The following is a 22,163-nucleotide window of genomic DNA, read 5'->3' on the forward strand; positions in this document are numbered from 1 at the left end:
CCTCAGGGAGTGTCATCAAAATGGTCCTCCTCAACCACCACCTCCTGGCTGTGATTCATTGAGAGTATGGGACTTCGTCCATCAAGAAATGTGATGAACATGATCTTCACATATGATGATGCCAAGAAAAATGGCTTTTTCTCAACCTCACAAAAGCCAAGTTTGTCGACTGAATAGGACTGGGGAATTCGTCTCAAATTTGGTTGTTTTGTAAAGTTCAATTCTATGTCTGCTACAAGATGGCATGCAGCTCATCATTCTAACTATTAGGTGCACCACAAATTCAATCCCAGTGCAGATTTGGTCAAACGAGGCTGTGCCATCACTCAGTGCAGTTCTCAACCTTTGTCATCACAATATTGCATCTCATCCCCAATGAGCTTCTGACTGGAGTGGAGGTAACCTACAGGACAAATGGGAATTTGTTTGGCCTTGATTACATCTATTTCAGAACATAAGTCACCTTTAACTTCTGTCATTGACCTGCAGTACTCAGACAGTTCTTGCGAGTGCACGCATTAGGAGACAGCTTACCATCATTGATTCGTATACTGAAGCATGCAAAAGACTGGAACTTGCACTAAGTATTCATAAAAGATTGGTTGTCTACAAGCCTGTCCCTATAGCACAGTAGCATCCCCAACAGTAAAGATGTGCAGAAAGACCCTGGAAAAACGTGCACCATTTTCCTTATCTCAAGCGACATTTCTCAGCAAAGGTAAACATTGGTATGGCATTCACCATCACATTTGTTACACCTTTTTGAGGAAGAAAGTGTTTGCAGATCAAGACCTCCAGCTTGCCAACAATGATCTCTACCCTCAGATCTGAAATGCTTAAAGCAGGCAATCAAAGATCTGGATGGGTACCACCCACACAAAATCCATTGGCAGGATGAGGAAATCAATGTCAGCATTCTCTCCCAGGCCAATATCCTCAGCATTGAGGCCCTAATTACAGTCAGCCCATTCTGATGATTAGTCACTTAATTCACATCCTGATGTCAGTCTCCAAAACAGGTACTCTACTCTCAGCTCCCTTATAGCAAGAGATATCCAGAAAGACAGAGGAAACACATCAATCATATTCTCAGAGCCTCTCGGCAAACATTTTCACATCCTCACTGACTCTCGGAAATCCTTGGCCTATGACCATTGCAAGTAAAGAAGGAGCACCTAAGAAGGTACTGAAAACCACTAGTCACTTTGGTGCAGCAAAATTGATGGACAGAACACACCACCTCCCATATTGCCCATCAGCACATTTCATGAAGCACCTCCTGACTCACTTGTGGCAGAGTCTGCTGATTCCATATTGTCCTCATTGACCTGTGAACCCACAGAACTGGAGTAGAAGCAAGTCATCTGTGATTTTGTCAAACTACCGAAGAAGAAACAAAGGCAGCACAATTGGAGAAAGAATTATTTAAGAAATAAGGAAAGCTTGGGGGAATAATCATAATTGTTAGAAGTAATTTGGAAGATGAGTTCATAGAATATATTCGGTATTGTTTCCTGTCAGGGAGCATGGTCACTTAGATCTTTTGTAATGAGATAGACTTAATTAGTAATTACATAAGATCATCTTGGGAAAATGATCATGTTCTATTGGAATTTTTTATGCAGTTTAAGAAGGACACAAATCAATCAGAAGCTGGAACCCAATTATGTAAATATGGGAGTGGATTGCAAAGGGCGATGGTGAAATTAAAATGTTTGCCGGTAATGTCTAGCGTTTAAATACATATTTAAAAATTCTCAACAAATGTACATCCGAATGAGAAATAAAATCTCCAGCAGAAATGTGATCAACCAAGGTTAGCTGAGGAACTTAAGGAAAGCACAGGCATCATTGCTGGGACCCTCACTGTTCCTGTGCATTGACAATTTGGATACAAATGTTAGAGATGTGATTAGTATGTCAACAAATGACACACAGATTGGTGGTGGTGATAATAATGTTGAAGTGTTATCTTAGGCTACAGAACAATGTTGATGAGTTGGTATGATGGGCAGAGTGATGGCAGCTGAAATTTAAGCCCGATGCATTTTGGAAGGACTATTAAGGCTAAGACATCCATAATGAACAGTAGAGCCCAAGGGAGTATTGAGGAGCAGAAGGACCTTATGTAAGTCTACGGTAGCAGCACAGGTCGATAGAATGGTTAAGAAGGCGTACAGGATACACACCTTCATTGGTCAGGATGTAGAGAATAGAATGTAATGTAAGAGCAGGGAGATTATGGTCCAACTATGTCAAAAATTGGTTAGGCCACACAGCTGGAATACTGTATGCAGTTCTGGTCTTCACATTATAGGAAGAATATAGACATGTATTGGTGAATGTGCAAAAGCGATTCACCAAGGTGTTGCCCTGGGATGGAATGTTTCATTAATGAGGGAAGACTTGATAGGCTGGGTTTGTTCTCCTTGGAGCAGAGGAGGCTGAGGTGAGACCTGACAGAAGCATACAAAATTACAAGAGGCATAGATAGGGTAAATAGTTTTACCCAAGGCAAAAGTGTCTAAGGCAAGTCAACATAAGTTTGAGGTAAGGATTAAAAGGTTCAGAGCAGATCTGAGGAAGAATCTTTTCACCCAGAGGGTGTTTGGAATTGGGAACACTTTGCCTGAGGGAACGGTGGAGGCAGACACTGTCCTGAAACGTAAGTAGCTAGATAAGGAATTGAATTACCAAGGCATAGAAGACTATGGGTCAAGTGCTGGTAAATGGGATTAGTGGGATGGGTACTTGATGATTGGTATGACATGGTGGGCTGAAGGGCCTGTTTCTGTGCTGTATGATTCTTACTCCATTAAAGTGGCTTCAGAAGTTGTTAAGAAGAGTAACAAGTGTGAAGGTTGCTTCATAAAGCATTCACATTACTGAATAGAACAGTACAGCACAGGAATGGGTCCTTTGCCCAACCATATCTGCACCTTCAGTGATGCCAATCTAAACTAATCCTGTCTGTACATGATCCATAATCCTCTGTGGCCTGTTCATGTGTCTGTCTAAATGCCTCTTAAATGTGACTATTGTATTTGCTTCTACCACCTGGCAGCACATTCCAAATATATGTTCCATAGACAGGAGAAATTATTACCGGTAATGAAGAATGGTTTAGGTATTAGACAAATATATTGTATGTGTTTTCACTGCAGAAGATGTGATGAGTTTAGCAGAAATGGAAGGGAGCCAAAGGTCTACTGGCATTCAAAACTTAGTCATTAATATCACTAAAGAAAGCACTGGGGATTAAAACCAGGCAAATCTGCTGAAGCTGAGCCTGCATCCTTGAGTTCTGAAAGAGGTTGCTGTAGAAATAATGAATGCATTAGTGATGATCTTCCAAAATTCTATGGATTTTGGAATGGTCCCAACAGATTGGAAGGTTACAACTGCACTATTATTTAAAGAAGAAGAGAAAAACCTAGGGAAATGCAGAGCAGTTAGTCTGATATCTGTTGTTGGCAGAACATTGAACTTCTTCATTAATGGTCACACAACAGGAGACCCAAATATACACACAAAATCATTATCAGCAACAGTGTGATTAGATCCAGTCAACATAATTTTATGAAGGGAAAGCAAAGTTTGAAAAATATAATGGCTATGAGAATGTAGCTGGCAGGGTAGAATGTATGTGACATTTTCTGGATTTTCAAAAGGATTGTGATAAAATATTGTATAAATTAAGACATTATGGGATGTTGAGGTAACATTGGCATGGGCAGAGGATTGATTAAAGGACATGAAACAGAGCAGGAATAAACAGATCACTTTCAGGTTAGCAAAATGTTACAAATAATGTTATTCATTAGTCCTAGGCCCTCAACTATTCAGAATACAGATTACAGAATCAGAATACATGATCAGGTTTATTATCACTGACCTATGTTGTGAAATTTGTTGTTTTGCGGCAGCAGTACGGTGCAAAACATAAAGACATAAAAATTATGATAAGTTACAAAAATAAATAAGTGCCGAAGAGTAATAAAGAAGTAGTGTTCATGTATTGTTCAGAAATCTGATGGCGGAGAGGAAGAAGCTGTTCCTAATGCGTTGGTGTGGGACTTCAGGCTCCTGTACCACCTCCCTGATGGTAGTAACGTGATGACCCAGGTAATGAGGGTCCTTAATGATAGATGCTGCCTTCTTGAGGCACCGCCTCTTGAAGATGTCCTCGATGGCGGGGAGGGTTGTGTCCGTGATGGAGCTGATGAATCTACAGCCTTCTGCAGCCTTTTTTGATCGTACACATTGGAGCCTCTATACCAGGCAGTGATGCAACCAGTCAGAATGCTTTCCACCGTACATCTGTAGAAATTTACAAGAGTCTTTGGTGACATACCAAATCTCCACACACTCCCAATGAAGTAGGGCCGCTGGATTCATCGTGGGCTCATTCATCCACAATGAATGTTGATGCCCAGGAATTGAAGCTGCTCACCCTTTCACCGCTGACCCCCTCAATGAAGACTGATGTGTGTTCTCCTGACTTCCCCTTCCTGAAGTCCACAATCAATTCCTTGGTCTTGCTGACGTTGAGTGCGAGGTTGTTGTTGCAATACCACTCAACCAGCCAATCTTTCTCACTCCTGTATGCCTCCTCATCACCATTTGAGATTCAGCCAACAACAGTGGTGTTATCGGTGAATTTATAGATCGCACTTGAGCTGTGCCTAGCCACACAGTCATGAGTCTAGAGAGAGTAGCGCAGTGGGCTAAGCACACATCCTTTTGACAGCGAAGAGGAGATGTTACTACTGATACACACTAACTGTGGTCTCCTGAAGGAAGTCTGGGATCCAGTTGCAGATGGAAGTACAGAAGCCCAGGTTTTGAAGCTTATTGATTAGTACTGAGGGGATGATGGTGTTGAAAGCCGAGCTGTAATCGATAAACAGCAGCCTGACGTACATTTTGCTGTTGTCTAGGTGCTCCAAAACCGAGTGGAGAGCCAGTGAGATTGCGTCCGCTGTAGATCTGTTGTGGTGGTAGGCAAATTGTAGTGGGTCCAGGTCCTTGCTCAGGCAGGAGTTAATTCTATCCAGGACCAACCTTTTGAAGCACTTCATCACAGTAGATGTGAGTGCTACTGGATGATAGTCGTTAGGGCAACTCACCCTGCTCTTCTTGGGCACAGGTATGATTAATGCCCTTTTGAAGCAGGTGGGGAGCTCTGACTGCAGCAGTGAGAGGTTGAAGATGTCCTTGAACACTCCAGCCAGTTGGTTGGCACAGATTTTCAGTATCCTGCCAGCTACAGGGTTGGGGCCTGACACCTTGCGAGGGTTGGTATTGGTATTGATTTATTATTGTCACTTGTACAGAGGTACAGTGGAAAAACTTGTCTTGCATACCGTTCATACAGATCAATTCATTACACAGTGCATTGAGGTAGTACAAGGTAAAAACAATAACAGAATACAGAGTAAAGTGTCACAGCTACAGGGAAGTGCATTGCAGGTAGACAAATGGTGCAAGGTCATAAGGTAGATTGTGAGGTCAAGAGTCCATATCATCGTTCAATAGTCTTATCTCAGTGGGATAGAAGCTGTTCTTGAGCATGGTGGTACGTGCCCTCAGGCTCCTGTATCTTCTGCCTGATGGAAGAGGAAAGAAGAGAGAATGACCCAGGTGGGTGAGGTCTTTGATTATGCTGGCTGCATCACCAAGGCAGCGAGAGGTGTAGACAAAGTCCATGGAGGGAAGGCTGGTTTCCATGACGTGCTGGGCTGTGTCCACAACTCTCTGCAGTATCTTGCAGTCCTGGGCAGAGCAGTTGCCATACCAAGCCAAGATGCATCCAGATAAGATGCTTTGTATGGTGCATTGATACATGTTGGTGAGTGTCAAAGGGGACATGCCAAATTTCTTTAGCCTCCTGAGGAAGTAGATGCTCTGGTGAGCTTTCTTGGCCATGACGTCCACGTGGTTGGACCAAGACAGGCTATTGGTGATGTTCACTCCAAGGAACTTGAAGCTGTCAACCCTCTTGACCTCAATATCATTGATGTAGACAGGTGCATGTGCACTGCCCCCTCTCCTGAAGTCAATGACCAGCTCTTTTGTTTTGCTGACATTGAGGGAAAGGTTGTTGTTATGACACCATGTCACTGAGCTCTCTGTCTCCTTCCTGTACTCCAACGTTATTTGAGGTACGGCCCACTATCGCGGTATCATCTGCAAACTTATGGATGAAGTTAGAGCAGAATCTGGCCATGCAGTCGTGAGTTTAAAGGGAGTAGAGTAGAGTAGAGGGCTGACTATGCAACCTTGTGGGGCACCAGTGTTGAGAATAATCGTGGTGGAGGTGTTGTTGCCTATCCTCACTGATTGCGGTCTGTTGGTCAGGAAGTCAAGGATCCAGTTGCAGAGGGAGGTGTTGAGTCCCAGGTCTTGGAGTTTGGTGATGAGGTTGCTTGGAACTATAGTATTGAAGGCAGAGCTGTAGTCAATAAACAATAGTCTAACGTAGGTGTCTTTAGTGTCCAGATGCTCCAGAGATGAGTGTAGGGCCAGTGAGATGGCGTCCACTGTAGACCTGTTTCGGCGGTAGGCAGATTGCAGTGGGTCAAGGTTTTCTGGGAGGCTGGAGTTAAATCGTGCCATGACCAGCCTCGCGAAGCACTTCATGATGGTGGATGTCAGAGCCACCGGTTGGTAGTCATTAAGGCTTCACCCTCTTGAAGGATGTTCTGATGTTCACAGTTAATATCATCAGCTTGAATAAAATTGATATATGTTATGTATCTAAGTTTGTGACAATATAAAGATGAGGTGGTCAGGGGGACTGAGCTGTGAACAGAACAGAATAATGTAGATGAACTAGTGGAAAAGATGGAAAATAGATTGCAAGTGAAAAAAAATGTTATGTTCTTCAATTGCAATAACAAAAAAATAGACTACCTTAAAAATGATGAAAGCCAAGTAAATGTTGTTGATGTTTTCAGAATTGATGTGCTGAGATGCAGAAAATAAACGTGCAGATACTGCAAGCAATTAGAAAACTGTAGGACATGCTGATGTTATGGAGTACAAGAGTTAGGAAGTCTTACTCTGGTTCTACATAATTTTGGTGAAACATTTGGAGCTGTTCTGGTCCTCGTGCCTAAGAACATGCTTTGGATTTATTCCTGGGAAGGGGGGGTTGTTTTAGCAGAAATGGGTTTAGAATAACGAGAGGAAATCTCATCGAGACATGCAAGATTCCAAGAGAAATTAACAGGGTAGATGCCGGGAATCTGTTTCCTCTTGGTGGAGAGTCTCAGGTTCAGAGGTAAGCCATTTAGGACTGTGATATGGAGACTGTTTTGCTGCATGGGGTTGTAAACTTCAAGCACACGCTACTTCAAAGGATTGAGAGAAACAAAGGATTCCCAGATGCTGGAATCTAGATGGATTGAGGGTGTTCCATCATTGTGTTCAAAGCTGAAATTGATAGATTTTTGGGCACTAAAGGAATTGGAGTGTACGAGGATTAAACAGGAAAGAGGACAAGATGCCCTTTATCAGTGACTGCGCGTGTTTCCGCCGGGTGCACCGGTTTCCTCTCTCATTCCAAAGACGTATGGGTTAGGAAGTTGTAGGCATGCTATGTTGGCGCCAGAGGCGTGGCGACACTTGTGGGCTGCCCCCAAAACATTCTACGCAAAGATGCATTTCACTGTATGTTTTGATGTACATGTGACTAATAAAGATATATTAGAAACATCTTTTTTCTTCCTTCAGTGTGAAGTTAAGACTCCGTACTTGTGATTTGAAGAATTGCAATTGGGAAATGAGAAAGCTATCATAAATCTTTTTGTATTTGCATTTATGCCAGTGGTTTGGACATAAAGGGCTGTGAAATTTAAAGCTGCTTTGTGCTATAGGAAATTTTGCAGGAGGCTAGCTACCAGATTGTCTTTCCCAGTTTGCTTCCACAGAAAATAGTTTGATGAATCCTAATGTTATCACAATCAATGCAGCCTCAAGCATTTGTAAGGTATTTTGTCTTTGATTTAGTACCACTTTTCTCCCCTAGGTAAACTCTTACTAATCATTTGCAAGTTGCTCTATACTTGTTGGCCATTTAAATTTTAAAAAAGACTTTTGTTTTCCTGCACTTATACAATGTGTCTGTATTTGTCACATAGGTTGATCAAAAGTACTAAGACTTATGGAGTGATTGATTTCTTTTGACTGGAAGTGAGAATGAATGGAGAATTAGAAAAATAAATAAGATTTTAGCTAAGAACTATCTTTTAACAAAGTACATATTTGAGATGTAAATGTTTATTTGAAAGCATTATGAGAGAATGTCATGCCTGTCATACTAACTTTTTGGGAAATATAGTTGCATTATATTTTTTCTTGACTGCAATTTGTCACTATCAGTCTCCACTAGAGCCATACAAGAAGCTATGAAGCAGCAAACAAATTTGGGTGTTAATGTGCACAAATCACAAACTTAATAAATTAATCATAAAGGCTAATGGAATATTAGTCTTGTCACAGCTATAACATACAAAGGCAAATTGTGTAGAACCTTGATGCAATCCTATATGGGGTTTGGTTTTTCTTTTGCTTTCAAACCTTAAAAATGAAAGGAATTGTCCATGGAACAGGTATAACTTGTATTCACCACGATAATGGCAGGTATGAAAGCTTCTACATTAAATGGTAGTGATAATCTAAAATTCTCTCCCTAAATAGACCAAGATAAATAAATTGCTGTTTGGTAAGGTTATCAATTAATATGGTGCAAAACAGTTAAGTACTATTGAGGTTCAGATCGACAGAGGATCTAAGTGATTGGCAGAACAGGATCATGTGGATGATTGTCCTGTTTCTGTTCCTGAATTACGAATTGCCTCAGCTGCCAAATTATAACCTGAATAGCCTTACATTCATGTTTTAATATCCTACTGCAGCGTTGCTTTACGTTGAGTGTTTTGCTCAGATTTTATAGGTTTGCAATGACTTAATCAGCAATCTTGAAGGAGGGCTGCTTATCTCCTCCCGATTGCCTCACAGAATATGATACAGGAACAAACAAAAATTACAAGAGACAGAACTGAAGCCAATGAACATTCTAACTAATGTTTGAAATTGGATTTATTTGGGTGGGGAGGTGGGCGTGGAGAGAATGGGGGCAAGACACCAAATTCCTTCTGATCATCTCCTCTCATGTCTTCTCCAGCCTCATGTTCATTTGACTCATCTGCTCTAAAGTGAACTGTTAGTGGAATTCAAATATTTTGTACGCTTTAATTATACTCACTATATCTTTCTGCAGATGAAAGTTTTAGTGCTCTCAAAGCTCTGGCTTTTCATTCCTGTAAGTGTCAGCTAGTCTTAGTAATAGAACTCTCTCCTCTTTGTCAGAAGGTTGTGTTCATGCTGCAGTCCTGGATGTAATCTAGGCTGACATTTCAGTACAATTCTCCGATGAGATGTTAAACCAAGGTCCCATCTGCCTATTCAGGTGAATGTCAAAGGTGGCACTATTTTGAAGGAGTGTGGAGATTTTTTCTGATATTCTGGCTAACATTTATTCCACAATAAAACACTATCAAAACAGAATTGACTTCACTTCAAAAGTAATTCATTGGCTACAAAGCACTCTGAGTTGCTCGATAGCTGCAGGTCTTTTGTTTTTATTTTCAAAATGAAATTTCAAAAATGTTTGCTGTAATCATCAGGTTAAAGTTAAGTCAGAGAGAAATGTTCTTAGAATGTGAATCTTGAAATGAGCAGTAAAAATATTGCATATATCTTTCTAAAAAAGATCCTGTATTTTTCATTTTTGTGGTTTTAACTGCAAGAATAAATATTGCAAAGTCGTGAATGTATTAAACCAACAGAAGGAATCTTACTGGATGATCTTATTTGTATTTAATCCTGTGACAGATTCAGAACTTGCAGTTTGTGTGAAACGTGGTTGTGGATTAGCAGAATCTGGAAATCTTTAGCAACAAGACTTGTGTCAAAGTAAGATAAAGTTCATATCTACTGTGAGGACCATTTCAAATGATTTGCCGAAAAAGGGAAACCTCTTGTCACCAGAATATTGCTGAATGTTATAAACTTGAACAACAGCACGAATGTACAAAAAAAACATATTTGCTAGTGTTAAATTAGTAGCTTGAAAGTTGAATGCATTGAGCCTGAAGTAGTTGAACAAATCAGAGAAAATATAACAATATTAAAGAAAAGTTTTAAAAAAAAGTTGCTACCTCATGCTTTATTTCATTATAACTAATTTAACTAATTTCAAATTTTGTGGCTTAGGTCTTTATAAAGTCTGAAATGTCTACTTTTGGCTATTAATCAATTGTTTTAACTAATGCAAATTTGGAATGGCCACCTAATTCTAAGTTATGTAGTTTTATTTCACTGTTGAGAAGATATTTAAAATGTGTACGTTTGTGGCATATCTACTTGTGCTCCTTCTCCCCTTCCATTATGCTCTGAGTCTAAAATGTAGCTTTAGACTAATTGTCAAAAATTGGCTGATTTTTCATCTTTGTATTTTATTTAAAAATTTTAAAACCTAAGACAGCTGTAGTATAACTCTACAGTTCAAATGTGTGTATTCATTTAATATATTGCAAACACAGGGTTTGATTAAAAGATGAAATATTGTTCCAGTTTTAACACATTAAATCACTTTAATTATAAAATATTTGTTTGAATAAAAAGACCTGATTCTTTGGAAGTCAACTTTCTCTGCATCAGCAATTTACTGCTGGGAGCTTTCATTTCAATTTATTTGAAGTCAGACATAAAAAGGAACTATATACTTCAAAACGAATTGTAAGTAATTGTGAGTTGATGTTTAATTCTGTGAATTTAAAGCTGACAAAACACATTCAAATACTCAATAAACGCAACTGGATCATTGTGAGTGTGTAATTCTACTATTATAAGGCAAAGCAAGAATAAATTATAAAACATTTATAAATAGATAACAGATGCAGTGTTATCTGATACTATTAAAACCTGTTTGTGTTTCCTGGAAGTGGAGTGTTTGAAAATAGGCATCATTACTTAATTCAATTTAAAGTAAGAGGTGTGTGGTGTTAGGGTTGGGGGAAGCTGTTCACAAAGGGTTTCAATTTGGTTTCAGGTGTGACTAGATGTAGCATCAGAATAGGGAAAAAACGTGATGTGATTAAGAGCAACTGTATTGTGCAATTGGAGTTCTGTCATCACCTGTATGTTTTCAATCAGGAAGCATCTGCTTTCCATTTTAATTTGCTAAAGATTTTTCTCTGTAACTGCATTCTTATATGCAGGTATCAGAAGATATATTCCAGCAAGCTGTACTTGCAAATTCCCTTACAGATGACTTTTATGTGCTGACACAAAGGCTATGGGCAGGTGATGTCCGAGTCCAGAACGCTAGCTTTGTTAGCAAAAGCCCTGTTAAAACAATGCTTCATCATGGTTGCAGTACCTGATTGAACTTTATAATATGAACCACACAATGTTCTGACGTAGTCAGAAATATGTCTTTTCAACTTTGCGAAAACTTGATAAGATTCCATCAGCAGCACATTAACTGATTTCATGAAATTAATCAGATCCCTGTTTCCCATTGTTACAAATTTGAACCCTTAGTTCATTTGCTCCAATAAAGTGTTTTGTACATCTGTCTATTACAGGAGTTGGTCTTCCGTGCATCTATTTACTGTGTAGTAATGAAACCCAGAGATAAAATTTTCATGGCCTGGATTGGGTTTTCACCCATATACTACTGTGATTTATCTGAATAATGGCAGAGTTAACTCTTAGTAAGTGAGGTGCTGTGTGAGAATTGTGAAGCTATTTTATTGTGTTACCCTTGTAGAACAACAATTGTATTAGGAGTTACATAGATCAATCTGTATCTATGATCTCTTGGTAATAGTGCAAAACAAATGGTTTAATAAATGGGACCTCTTGTGAAATGAGGCTGGGCAAATAGGGGAGTACTTTGGGACTAGCTTCCATAATTCTATTAGTTTTGACATAGTTATGGACAAAGATAGGATTGATCCAAAAGTTGAAGTCCTAAAATTGGGCAAAGCTGATTTTGATGTCATTAGGCAGGAACTTGCAAGGGTTAATTGGGATAGGCTGTTAGCAGGTAAAGGGACATCTGGCAAGTGGGAGGCCTTTAAAAGTGAGGTAGGGAGCGTTCAGGGCCAACATGTTCCTGTTAGAGTGAAGGATAAGGCTGACAGGATTAGGCAACCCTGGTCAGGGAAAAGAAGGATGCATATGTCAGATATAGGTAGCTGGGATCAAGTGAATCCCTCGAGAATAAGGGATGTAGGGGGATACTTAAGAAAGAAATCAGGAAGGAAAAAGGACATGAGATATCCTTGGCAGATAAGGTAAAGGAGAATCCTAAGTATATTAAGAGCAAAAGGGTAACTAGGGAGAGAATAGGTCCCCTTAACAATCAATGAGGTCTTCTATGTGTGAAGCCAAGCGAGGGGCTGATGTCTTAAATAAATACTTCTCATCTTCATTTACCGCGGAGAAGGTCATGGAAGCTAGGGAAATATGTCCTGAAACATATTGATATTAGAAAAGAGGTTTTGGTGGTCTTGAAGCAAATAAAGGTGGATAAATCCCACGTCTTGGCCAAGTGGACAATCTGGGAAGCTGGGGAAGAAATTACTGGGGCCCTGACAAAGAATTTTGTATCTTCATTAGCCATGGGTGAGGTCTTGGAAGACTGGAGGGTGGCTAATGTTGTGCCTTTATTTAAGGAGAGTTGCAAGGACAAGCCAGGGCTAGTGAGCATAACATCAGTGGTGGGAAAGGAGGTAACCAAGAGGATTGATGAGGGCAGGGCAGTAGATGTTCTCTACATGGACTTCAGTAAGGCTTTTGACAAGATCCCACATAGACTGGTTCAGAAAGTGAGATCACATCAGGTCCATGGTGAGCCAGCCAATTGGATACAAAATTGGCTTGGTGGTAGGAGTCAGAGGGTGGTAGTGGGGGGTTGCTTTTCAGGCTGGAAGCCTGTGACCAGTGGTATGCTGCTGAGATCATATAAACGATTTATGTGAATGTAGGTGGCATGATTAGTAAGTTTGTGGATGATAGCAAAATTGTTGGTGTGGTGGACAGTGAAGAAGGCTGTCTAATGTCACAACAGGATCTAGATCAACTGGGAAAGTGGGCAAAGGAATGGCAAATGGAATTTAACTCAGACAAGTGTGGAGTGTTGCATTTTGGCAAGTTAAACCAGGGCAGGGCATATACAGTGAATGACAGGGCACTGGGGAGTGCTGTAGGACAGAGATACCTAGAGAGAAAGTAAGTAGTTTCCTGAAAGTGGCAACATGGTAGACAAGGTGGTAAAGAAAAGGTATAGCATGCTTGCCTTCATTGGATGGGACATTGAGTACAGGAGTTGGGATATCACATAAGATATCTTTATTAGTCACATGTACATCGAAACACACAGTGAAATGCATCTTTTGCGTAGAGTGTTCTGGGGGCAGCCCGCAAGTGTTGCCATGCTTCTGGCGCCAACATAGCATGCCACAACTTCCTAACTTGTATGTCTTTTGGAATGTGGGAGGAAACCAGAGCACCCGGAGGAAACCCACGCAGATACGGGGAAAACGTACAAACTCCTTACGGGCAGTGGCCGGAGTTGAACCCGGGTCGCTGGCGCTGTAAAGCATTATGTTAACCGCTACACTACCGTGCCTGCCCTCAATACCGTGCCTGCCCTCAATACCATGCCTGCCCTGTACAGCTGTACAAGTTGTTGGTGAGATCGAACCTGGAATATTGTGTGCAGTTCTGGTTGCAGAGTATAGGAAGGATGTGATTAAGCTAGAGAGGGTGCAGAAAAGATTCACAAGGATGTTGCCAGGACTGGAGGGCTTGATTTATAAGGAGAAACGGAATAGGCTGGGAATGTTTTCTCCGGAGCGAAGGAGGCTGAGAAGTGACCTTCAGAGGTTCATAAAAGCATGAGGGGCATAGATAAGTTGGATGGTCACAGTCATTTTCCCAGGGCAGGGGACTCTAAAACTAGAGGGCATAGGTTTAAGGTGAGAGAGAAAAGATTTAAAGGGCACCTGAGTGACAGGTTTTCCACACAAAGGGTATATGGAATGAGCTGCTAGAGGAAGTGGTAGAGGCAGCTACAATACACCGTTTAAAAGATATTTGGACAGGTTCATCGACAGAAAATATTTAGAGAGATATGGGCCCAATGCAGGTAAATAGGACAAGCTCAGGAAGGCACCTTGGTCAGCCTGAATGAATTGGACCAAAGGGCCTCTTTCGGTGCTGTATAACACTGACTCTTTGTTTTTTGGATTACCTGGTTGAGCTATCATTTAATTGATGGGGGTAACTAATAATGAACATATTAACCTATATTTGGTTATGTATGTTTTTTAATGGACTTGTTTAAAAGTAGTTTAGTTGCATGTCTTCAGGCTATTGAATGTCAGAGAATTGATTTTAATAAAGCACTCTCAATTTATTCTCTCTAATTTCCTTGGAATAAGTTTTTTCTAATACCACTAAAGCATATGGGGCTTGTGGATTTTGTGACAACAAAATATTTTGTTGCTCTTCATTAAATCTCAATAATTATTTCACAAGCAATAGTTATAAATACATTTCTAAGATTAAAACAGAATCCTGGTATTGCATTCCGGCTGTTAAAGTATTTATTCTTGAGGGTTGTTGTAATACGTTTCACCAAAAAATACCTTTAATTTTATTCAGACCTCACAGTATAAAAAAGTGTACTAAATAATAAAAATCAGTTATTAAAGTTGAGGTCATCAACTTAGCAACTGGGGCACATGGCCACTAGGTGGTGACAGTGTCATAATAATATAACACTGAATCCTTCATTTTGAAATTGTTTGTCAATTATTGAATAGATTCAGGATGAAATAACAAGTCATAATAGTAAATAGGAGATGTTGTAAAGATATTGCCCTCTTTTTTGCTTTCTCTCTCTCTCTCTCTTGCTCTCTTTACCCAAGGGCCCAGCAGAGTGCTAAAATAGTTAAGACTTGGAACAAGATGAATATCTGAAGATGGATTCCATTTAAAACTTAATCTTTTCCAGGTTTTGTTTTCAAATCTGATGTTATTTTAATCTTAGATTTGTGGTGAAATAAATAAAAAAAAGCTTTCTTCTTTTACTAAGTGTTTTCTTTTGTTATTTTATATCTTCAATTTGCAATGTGTGTTAAAGTTCTTTTTAAAAATATTGTTTTGATCCATTCAATTGGAATGCAAAGATGGCCAATCATTTATCAAAGCAATTTCATGAGAGAGGTTTGAGGCAAGTTATTTCTCTTCACTTTATTGGTATTGGTTTATCTTCCTCTTCTGAAATTGCTGATTCATGTTGAAGAACACAAAGGATGCCCAGTGCTTTGAGCCAAAATGTTTGTATCCAGACAAGGTACCAGGACATTGCTCGCTCCCACACCTCACTACCTTGATACATGGTGCAATTATTCACTGAATCATCGACACCTCCATTAATGGTGTCTCAGGGGAAAATGTTCAGTTTGGTTGCTTGTAGGCCCTTAAGAGTGCCACACAGGCAGTTCTATGTTTACTTTGGAAATGAAGGGAAAGCGAATCTGTCTAATTATTATTTGTTGTGAACTGAGCAGCAAAATAAGAGTCTCTGTGACACCACCACACTTGACCTGGTGCTGACACAGTACTCCCAGGATGGCCAAAAACTTGTTATCACTACTGGAGTTAGTAAGGGTGAGTCATGTCTTGTGTTCTAGAGTGGAGTGAGTGAGACCTTGTGTTCTTCGCTCAGAATCATTCCATAATTTAAAACAACGAATCTTTGCGTTTATTAAAACAAAACTTTTTTTTAAAACACTTTACAGTATTACCAATGAAGCTGGTGCCTCCATATACAGTGTTAGCCCAGAGGCTGCTAAAGAGATGCCCGATCTGGATCCTAATATCAGAAGTGCAGGTAAGCTAAATTCCAATTCATCATTTGTGTATAAATGTGCATATGGTTAATTAAACATTTAGATTGCTGGCTTTATTTAAATAAAATTTGTATCATCTTGCTGAGGCACAGCAATCAAAGGCCAAAATTCCAATTTCAGCAAAACAAGGGAGACATTGTTTTCCTCCTTTAACAATTTACTAGCAAAACTGCATTTTCAGTAATTGAACTTTTTCAAAACAGTTTTCTGAGTTGGCATCATGTCCACACCATGCTGATGTGCACTTTCATCAGGAGTCACTGAATGGTAATCGAGAATAGCAAATCATGCCTGAGTTTTTTCCCTTTGCTAAATCTGGGCTGATCCTCTGGGTTTTCCTTGTACGAATGCCTCAGCTACTTGCTAGGTAATTTCTTTGAGCTGTTGAGGGAATACATTAGTACTGCAATATTAACATCTTGCTAACAGTACAAACTTAAATTTATAAAGGCCCATTTTCATGCTCCATTCTACTTAGTTTCTTTATGATCTGTTTTAAATATATATTGCTTTACTTCAATTTAAATTATAATCAATAGGCCATTTCGTAACTGTTCCATATCCTTTACTACTTCATTTCAACATTACACTGAAGTTGCCTTAATCATTAGATATTTGGGATAAAACTTGCAGCCTAACTAATCATACAGTTGACCATTGGACTACCACAATATTTGCCCATTGGGGTGTTGAAAAAATCAGAAATATTCCTGTATTTTGACTAGTAATATACTTGTCACTTGATACAAATAAAGCACCTCCATTTTGATGTAATTTTTGAGTCATATTTGTAAAGTAAACTTAAAATTCAAACTATATTTGGATGTGATTTAATTGCAAATATTCTTTTGTTTTTCTGTACTGTGGGTGCTGTTTAATTAGAATGAAATTTTCAATTAATGACTGGGATGGAAATGGAGTGCTGTAATTATGGTTTCCTATCCTTACTGATGCCCACATGCAAATCAACAGAAAAATGTAATTATATGCATCCCAATGTGCTGTGCTATGGATCTTTTATTTCTCAGGAAATGGACAGGCAACTTCAGAGTTCTAGATTGTATACATTTATTTTAGTACCTACCAAATATATATACATTTTACACTAACCACACACTCTGCTGTAGTTATTATCTTTCATTTTGTGAGAAGCATACAATCTCCCAATTTGAAGCTGCACAATATAGGCAGGATCTGTTTCTTTGTCATTGTTTATTTAATCAGACACTTGTTAATGTTTTTGTTTGCATATAAATATTTGTTTGTATATAAAATAATTTTTCCATTAACATTTAAAATGTATATTATAGCTTGTGTTTTTTCAAGATTTTATGCAGTGTTCAGAAGTGCACAGTGAAAGGGCATGGGAATAGAAATTTGTCCTTTATTTCTTGAGTCAATGCATTATATGGTATTACTCTGCTTTCAAAATTCAGTTCCATGATGCCAAGTAAGCAAGAATGAATCTTCACTCCTTTAATCAGTTAAGCAATACAAAATTGTTTAGTGTCTGCTAATGCTTTTCTTAAGTTAATAGACATATTTGTCATAGGCAATTCTTTGACATTCTTAAAGTAAAATTATTTTAAGTGGAAATTTCTAAATTATAAGTTGAGGGATATTCGATTGTAGTAGCTAAAAATAAAGGTTATTCTGAGCATTGGCTAAGTCTATCTTAGACAGCACTGCTTGAAGGAGCATCCCCAAACATAAGGGCACCATAGAGCAAAAGGTCACATTGTGAAGTATTGTCAACTCCCATCTGCCTGTCATTTCTCCACAGGCCAAAATACATTGGATTAATTTACACTTAAACTGGAGCAAGCTGCTTACACTTTGCCTTTGTGAAATGCCTTCTGGCTTCCCTTGTTATGAATTTGAAGCCGTAATATCAGTGAGGTCATACCCTAGAGGATGTGTCATGAAAGTAGGTGTATAGTCACAGCTGTCATAGTACTTAGTGTGAACAAAAGTAAGACTCAGAGGAAGCATAATTCCTTCTGACTATTTCTTAAGGAAATAAAAGCATTTAAAAAATTAGGTGTGTGAGAATTTTGCCACAATGTCAACTTATCATGTTGTCTAGCTTTAACCTTAAACCTAAAAGAGCATCTCTTGCTTTTAGCAACATAAAGGAAAAGGTCACTTTTTTTTTCAAAGAATGAAACACTTATTCAGCACTGCTTTTTTACAATTACATAATGACTTTACATTACCTAATGACAGTTGAGAATTAATTAGTAACATCCTATTTGAACTGTTGATCCAAAGTTGGACTTCATTTTAGAGAAATTTATGAAATTTGCATTGGTTGTATGTCAAAATATTTTGGGACAAACATTTTTTACAAAAGATCTAGTCCCATTTTGTCTGGAGGACTTCTTTTAAAATGTTAAAAAAAATTCTAGTGAGTTAAAACAAGCAAGTACCTTTATAAGATGCAATCACAAATAGAGATATTGGATTTGATCAGTATTGGTTCTTACTTCAGTTCTTTGTATCCATATGTTATGTTTTGTGAATCTTGAACTACTTGTTTCATCTAACAAAGCTTTGGATGGTGGTTATGATTGCATTTGATATGGGCCTACATCTATCTTCCACTACCATCAGAATCTCACTGAGAGACTGCTTATAGAACAGACAGCTATCTTATGTGAAATGACATAGTTCATGGTGTAATTTATAGGCCAGTGGCAAGAGGATTCTCACATCATAGAAGTGACAGTGGTAGCCATTCTTAAGTATTATGTGCACAAAGCTGGCTGAGGTTTTCAAAGTACTTTGATCATTTGATGAAGGTCTATTATAACCACATTACAAAATGGTGTTTTCTGTTGCATTTGACCTTCAGTAATTTAGTGTTTACCAAAATGCAGGGCTTTTTTATACCAAATGAAAGTAAATCACTGAGTACTGTAGCAGAATAGTTAATTGAATAGCAGTCAGGGTTTTGAACCATTGTTCCAGAGAGACGATGGTGAATCTCACCAGAGCAGCTGAAATGTTGAAATCTGGAATCTTCAAAAAAAAAATCAGCTAACACTGTGAAATTACTGAATTTGTCATTAAAAGCCCACCTGGTCACTGAAGGAGAGGGAATTTGCCATCTTTACCTGGTCGCACCGATATGTGATTCCAGATATACCAATATGGTTGTGTCTTAGCTCCTTCCTTAGTTAAGTGGCAATTAAGGATGATTGTTTTAAAAGCATAGTTTGAGTTTCAAATTGTCTTTCGGTTTCCATGGTAACACATTGGAATGAAATACATCTATTATTGATCGTGATTTGGAACCTAAATAATTTCTACTTGTATTGTAGTCAGATTGATGCAGCATCAGACCTGTTAATGGTAAATTTATGTTGTGTCCTCTGAATTGGCATTTTAACTCAATTAGCATTCTTTCAAGAACCTTTGGTTTAAAATGTTCATGCCTTATGAGCAATATAATACCACCATCCACCTATATGCAGAGCCACAAGAGTTCATTACTGTGATTTCCCAAGCGGCGTGTCCTTGACATTGATTGGGGACCAACATTTTAGTCTATTTTTTGTACTAATTGATATAATCGTAGAATTGTTCTGGATTGATTACGAGTACAATTTGATAATGGGAGAAATTACCAAGAATTTTTTTCTTTAGGAACTATTCTGGATATATATTAGCAGTTTAATCTAATGCCCATACCCAGTATTTTATGGGCTATTAAAAATGTACAGTGTTTTTAACTGTAGTGAATAATATGTTGAATGAATGTCTTTCTGAAAGCTAATGACCACACATTTCTCTAATATATGAGCTTGTTGATTGCCTTCTGGAAATTTGGATAAGAAACTGAACTGCTGCTGTAGACTGCTGATATCAGATTATGTATAAATCGGTGAAAGCTAACTGACCAGTACTCAGGAATTTAGAGATTCAGGGATGTGAATATGAGACAAAAACCTGCTGTGAATTTCCTGCACGTCTACAAAGATTCAATTGAACTGATATCTCAAGTAGCTAAACGAAGGTTGGAAACCGAAAGCTGCACGACGCTAATGATTTGGCATTTTATGAGGACCTTTTGTGGATCATGTAGAAAGAAGTTTTATGCATTTTTTTCTACATTGCTAAAGTGAATCTGGGGTGTTAAACATATGGCCCAATAAATATCACAAAACATTCGGAAGTTCATTGACCCAGAGCTCACATTTTGAGGTTATAAAATGTTCTGCGTCTCACTTTATAGCATGTTTGTAATGAATGGGAACCAGATTTTATAACTGGGTACTAACTTGAGGATCTACTTTAATATTTTATTAAGGCCCCAAGAAAATATAAATGTGCTCATGTTTGGAAACCAGTTTTAAGTTAGAAGACTTAATTGCCAGTACTTCATATTTGCAGTCATATTTCTAATGTACTTTTCACATCTTTCCCACACTGTGCCCCATTCATACTGATATAGAGGGCAGCCAACCTACTTCCATTTTTTACATGGGAGGAATCAAATAAAGTGCCCATGTATTTTTGTTTCCACTGCTTCTCCCTCTTCCTCAAGAAAGTAATTTTCATGACATGGGAACTTTAACAAAGATTCTCACAATATTTTAGATATTTTGCAGTAACACCATTGACTACATTACAAAAGAAGCAAACTATCTCTTAGATAGACACATGAATGACAGAGAACTGGAGGGCTATATGGGAGGGAAGGGTTAGATAGATCTTTGAGCAGGATAACATGTCGACACAACATTCTGGGCTGAAGGGCCTGTACTGTGCTGTAGTGTTCTATGTCCTTACTGCTGTTTGACTTCAATTCATCTGCTTAGAAATGTGCTATGGTCCAAACACTTTAACCGCAGTGTTGGCTAGTATGCAAGTCTTTAAAGTAAATGACAGACTGAAATGGCTAACCGAGAGACAAAACTTAAACATTTTGCAGAAATAGTATCTGTACCCTTTTATAAGTTGCAAGAGTTCAATCTTGGGTTCTTGCCTAACTGATATGAATACCTGCATTGAAATTCCACCAAGGTGTGAGGCAGACATTTTAGAACTAGTGGATATGCATAGAACAGCATTTATTACTAGAAACCTCCTCACAAATGCTCATTTTGAAATTTGACTGGGCTGCTTGTCTCCAGACCTAATAACAGCCCGTGTCTAAGTATTGACAAAGGAGTTGAATTCCAAAAGTGAGATGACAGTGCCTGCCCTTGACGTTAAGGCAGCACTTGATTAAGTGTGGCATTGAGGCACCTGGGTAAAACGAAGTCATTGGTAATTGAAGTAAAAGATTTCCACTACCTGGTTGTTGGAGGTCGATCACTTTAGCAGATGGTTATTTCATCAAGAGTTATAAAATGTTCTGCGTTTTGGGTATTTGGGTATACATTTTGGGTATTTCTTCATTGGCCTTCCTTTTCTCAGTCAGGCCAGAAATATGATGTTTACATATGATTACGTAATGTTTAATTCCATTTACAATTCCTGAAAATGAAGCAGCCCAAGCCTGTATGCAGCAAGAACTAAAGTACATTCAAGCATGGGTTAATAGGTGGCAAGTAACATTCGTGCCACAAAAGTGCCAAGCAGTGTCTATATTGAACAGAAAGGTGCCTAACCACTTACTCCAGATGTGCAGCTACATTACCAACACTGACTCCCTATCATCAACGTCCTCGGGTTCACCAGAAACTTGACTGGACCAGCCACATGAATACTGTAACTATCAAAGGAGGTCTGAGGCTGGGTAACCTATGGTAACCTGGGTAACCTTTTCTGTAATCTACATTGAACAACTCTGATGGACTATTCTCTACAAGTCTCTATAAATGTAGAGCTCTATTAGCATTGAGAAGCTCAGAACCATCCAGGTCAATCACTCCCATGTTCATCAACACACCAGAGCTGCACTGCTGCTACTTGCCAAGGTTTCACTGACAGCACTTCCCAAATCCACATCCTCAACCATAAAGAAGAATGGGCTGTATGTGAGAGGAACGGCATCTACTGCAACTTCTCCTCCAAGTCTCATAATATCCTGACCTGGAATATTTTTTCATTAACACTGAATTTAAATCCTGGACCTCCCTACAGAACCATGCCTTTACCAGCTGGACTGGAAGCATGCCAGAAGGTAACTTGCAAAGGATAATTAATGATAGGCAA

The 22,163-nt window shown here is 38.8% G+C and overlaps 1 protein-coding gene across 1 annotated transcript in view; it reads left to right on the top strand.

Moving 5' to 3' along the window:
• srbd1 (S1 RNA binding domain 1) overlaps positions 1 to 22,163 on the top strand; it is a 236,699-nt gene that overhangs the window by 79,341 nt on the left and 135,195 nt on the right. The window contains exon 16 of the mRNA XM_052013214.1: positions 15,888 to 15,979. Within this exon, the coding sequence (XP_051869174.1) occupies positions 15,888 to 15,979 (92 nt within the window). The remainder of the gene's footprint in view (positions 1 to 15,887; positions 15,980 to 22,163) is intronic.

Source organism: Pristis pectinata, chromosome 3, assembly GCF_009764475.1.
Source record: "Pristis pectinata isolate sPriPec2 chromosome 3, sPriPec2.1.pri, whole genome shotgun sequence".
In the NCBI taxonomy this organism is placed as follows: domain Eukaryota; kingdom Metazoa; phylum Chordata; class Chondrichthyes; order Rhinopristiformes; family Pristidae; genus Pristis; species Pristis pectinata.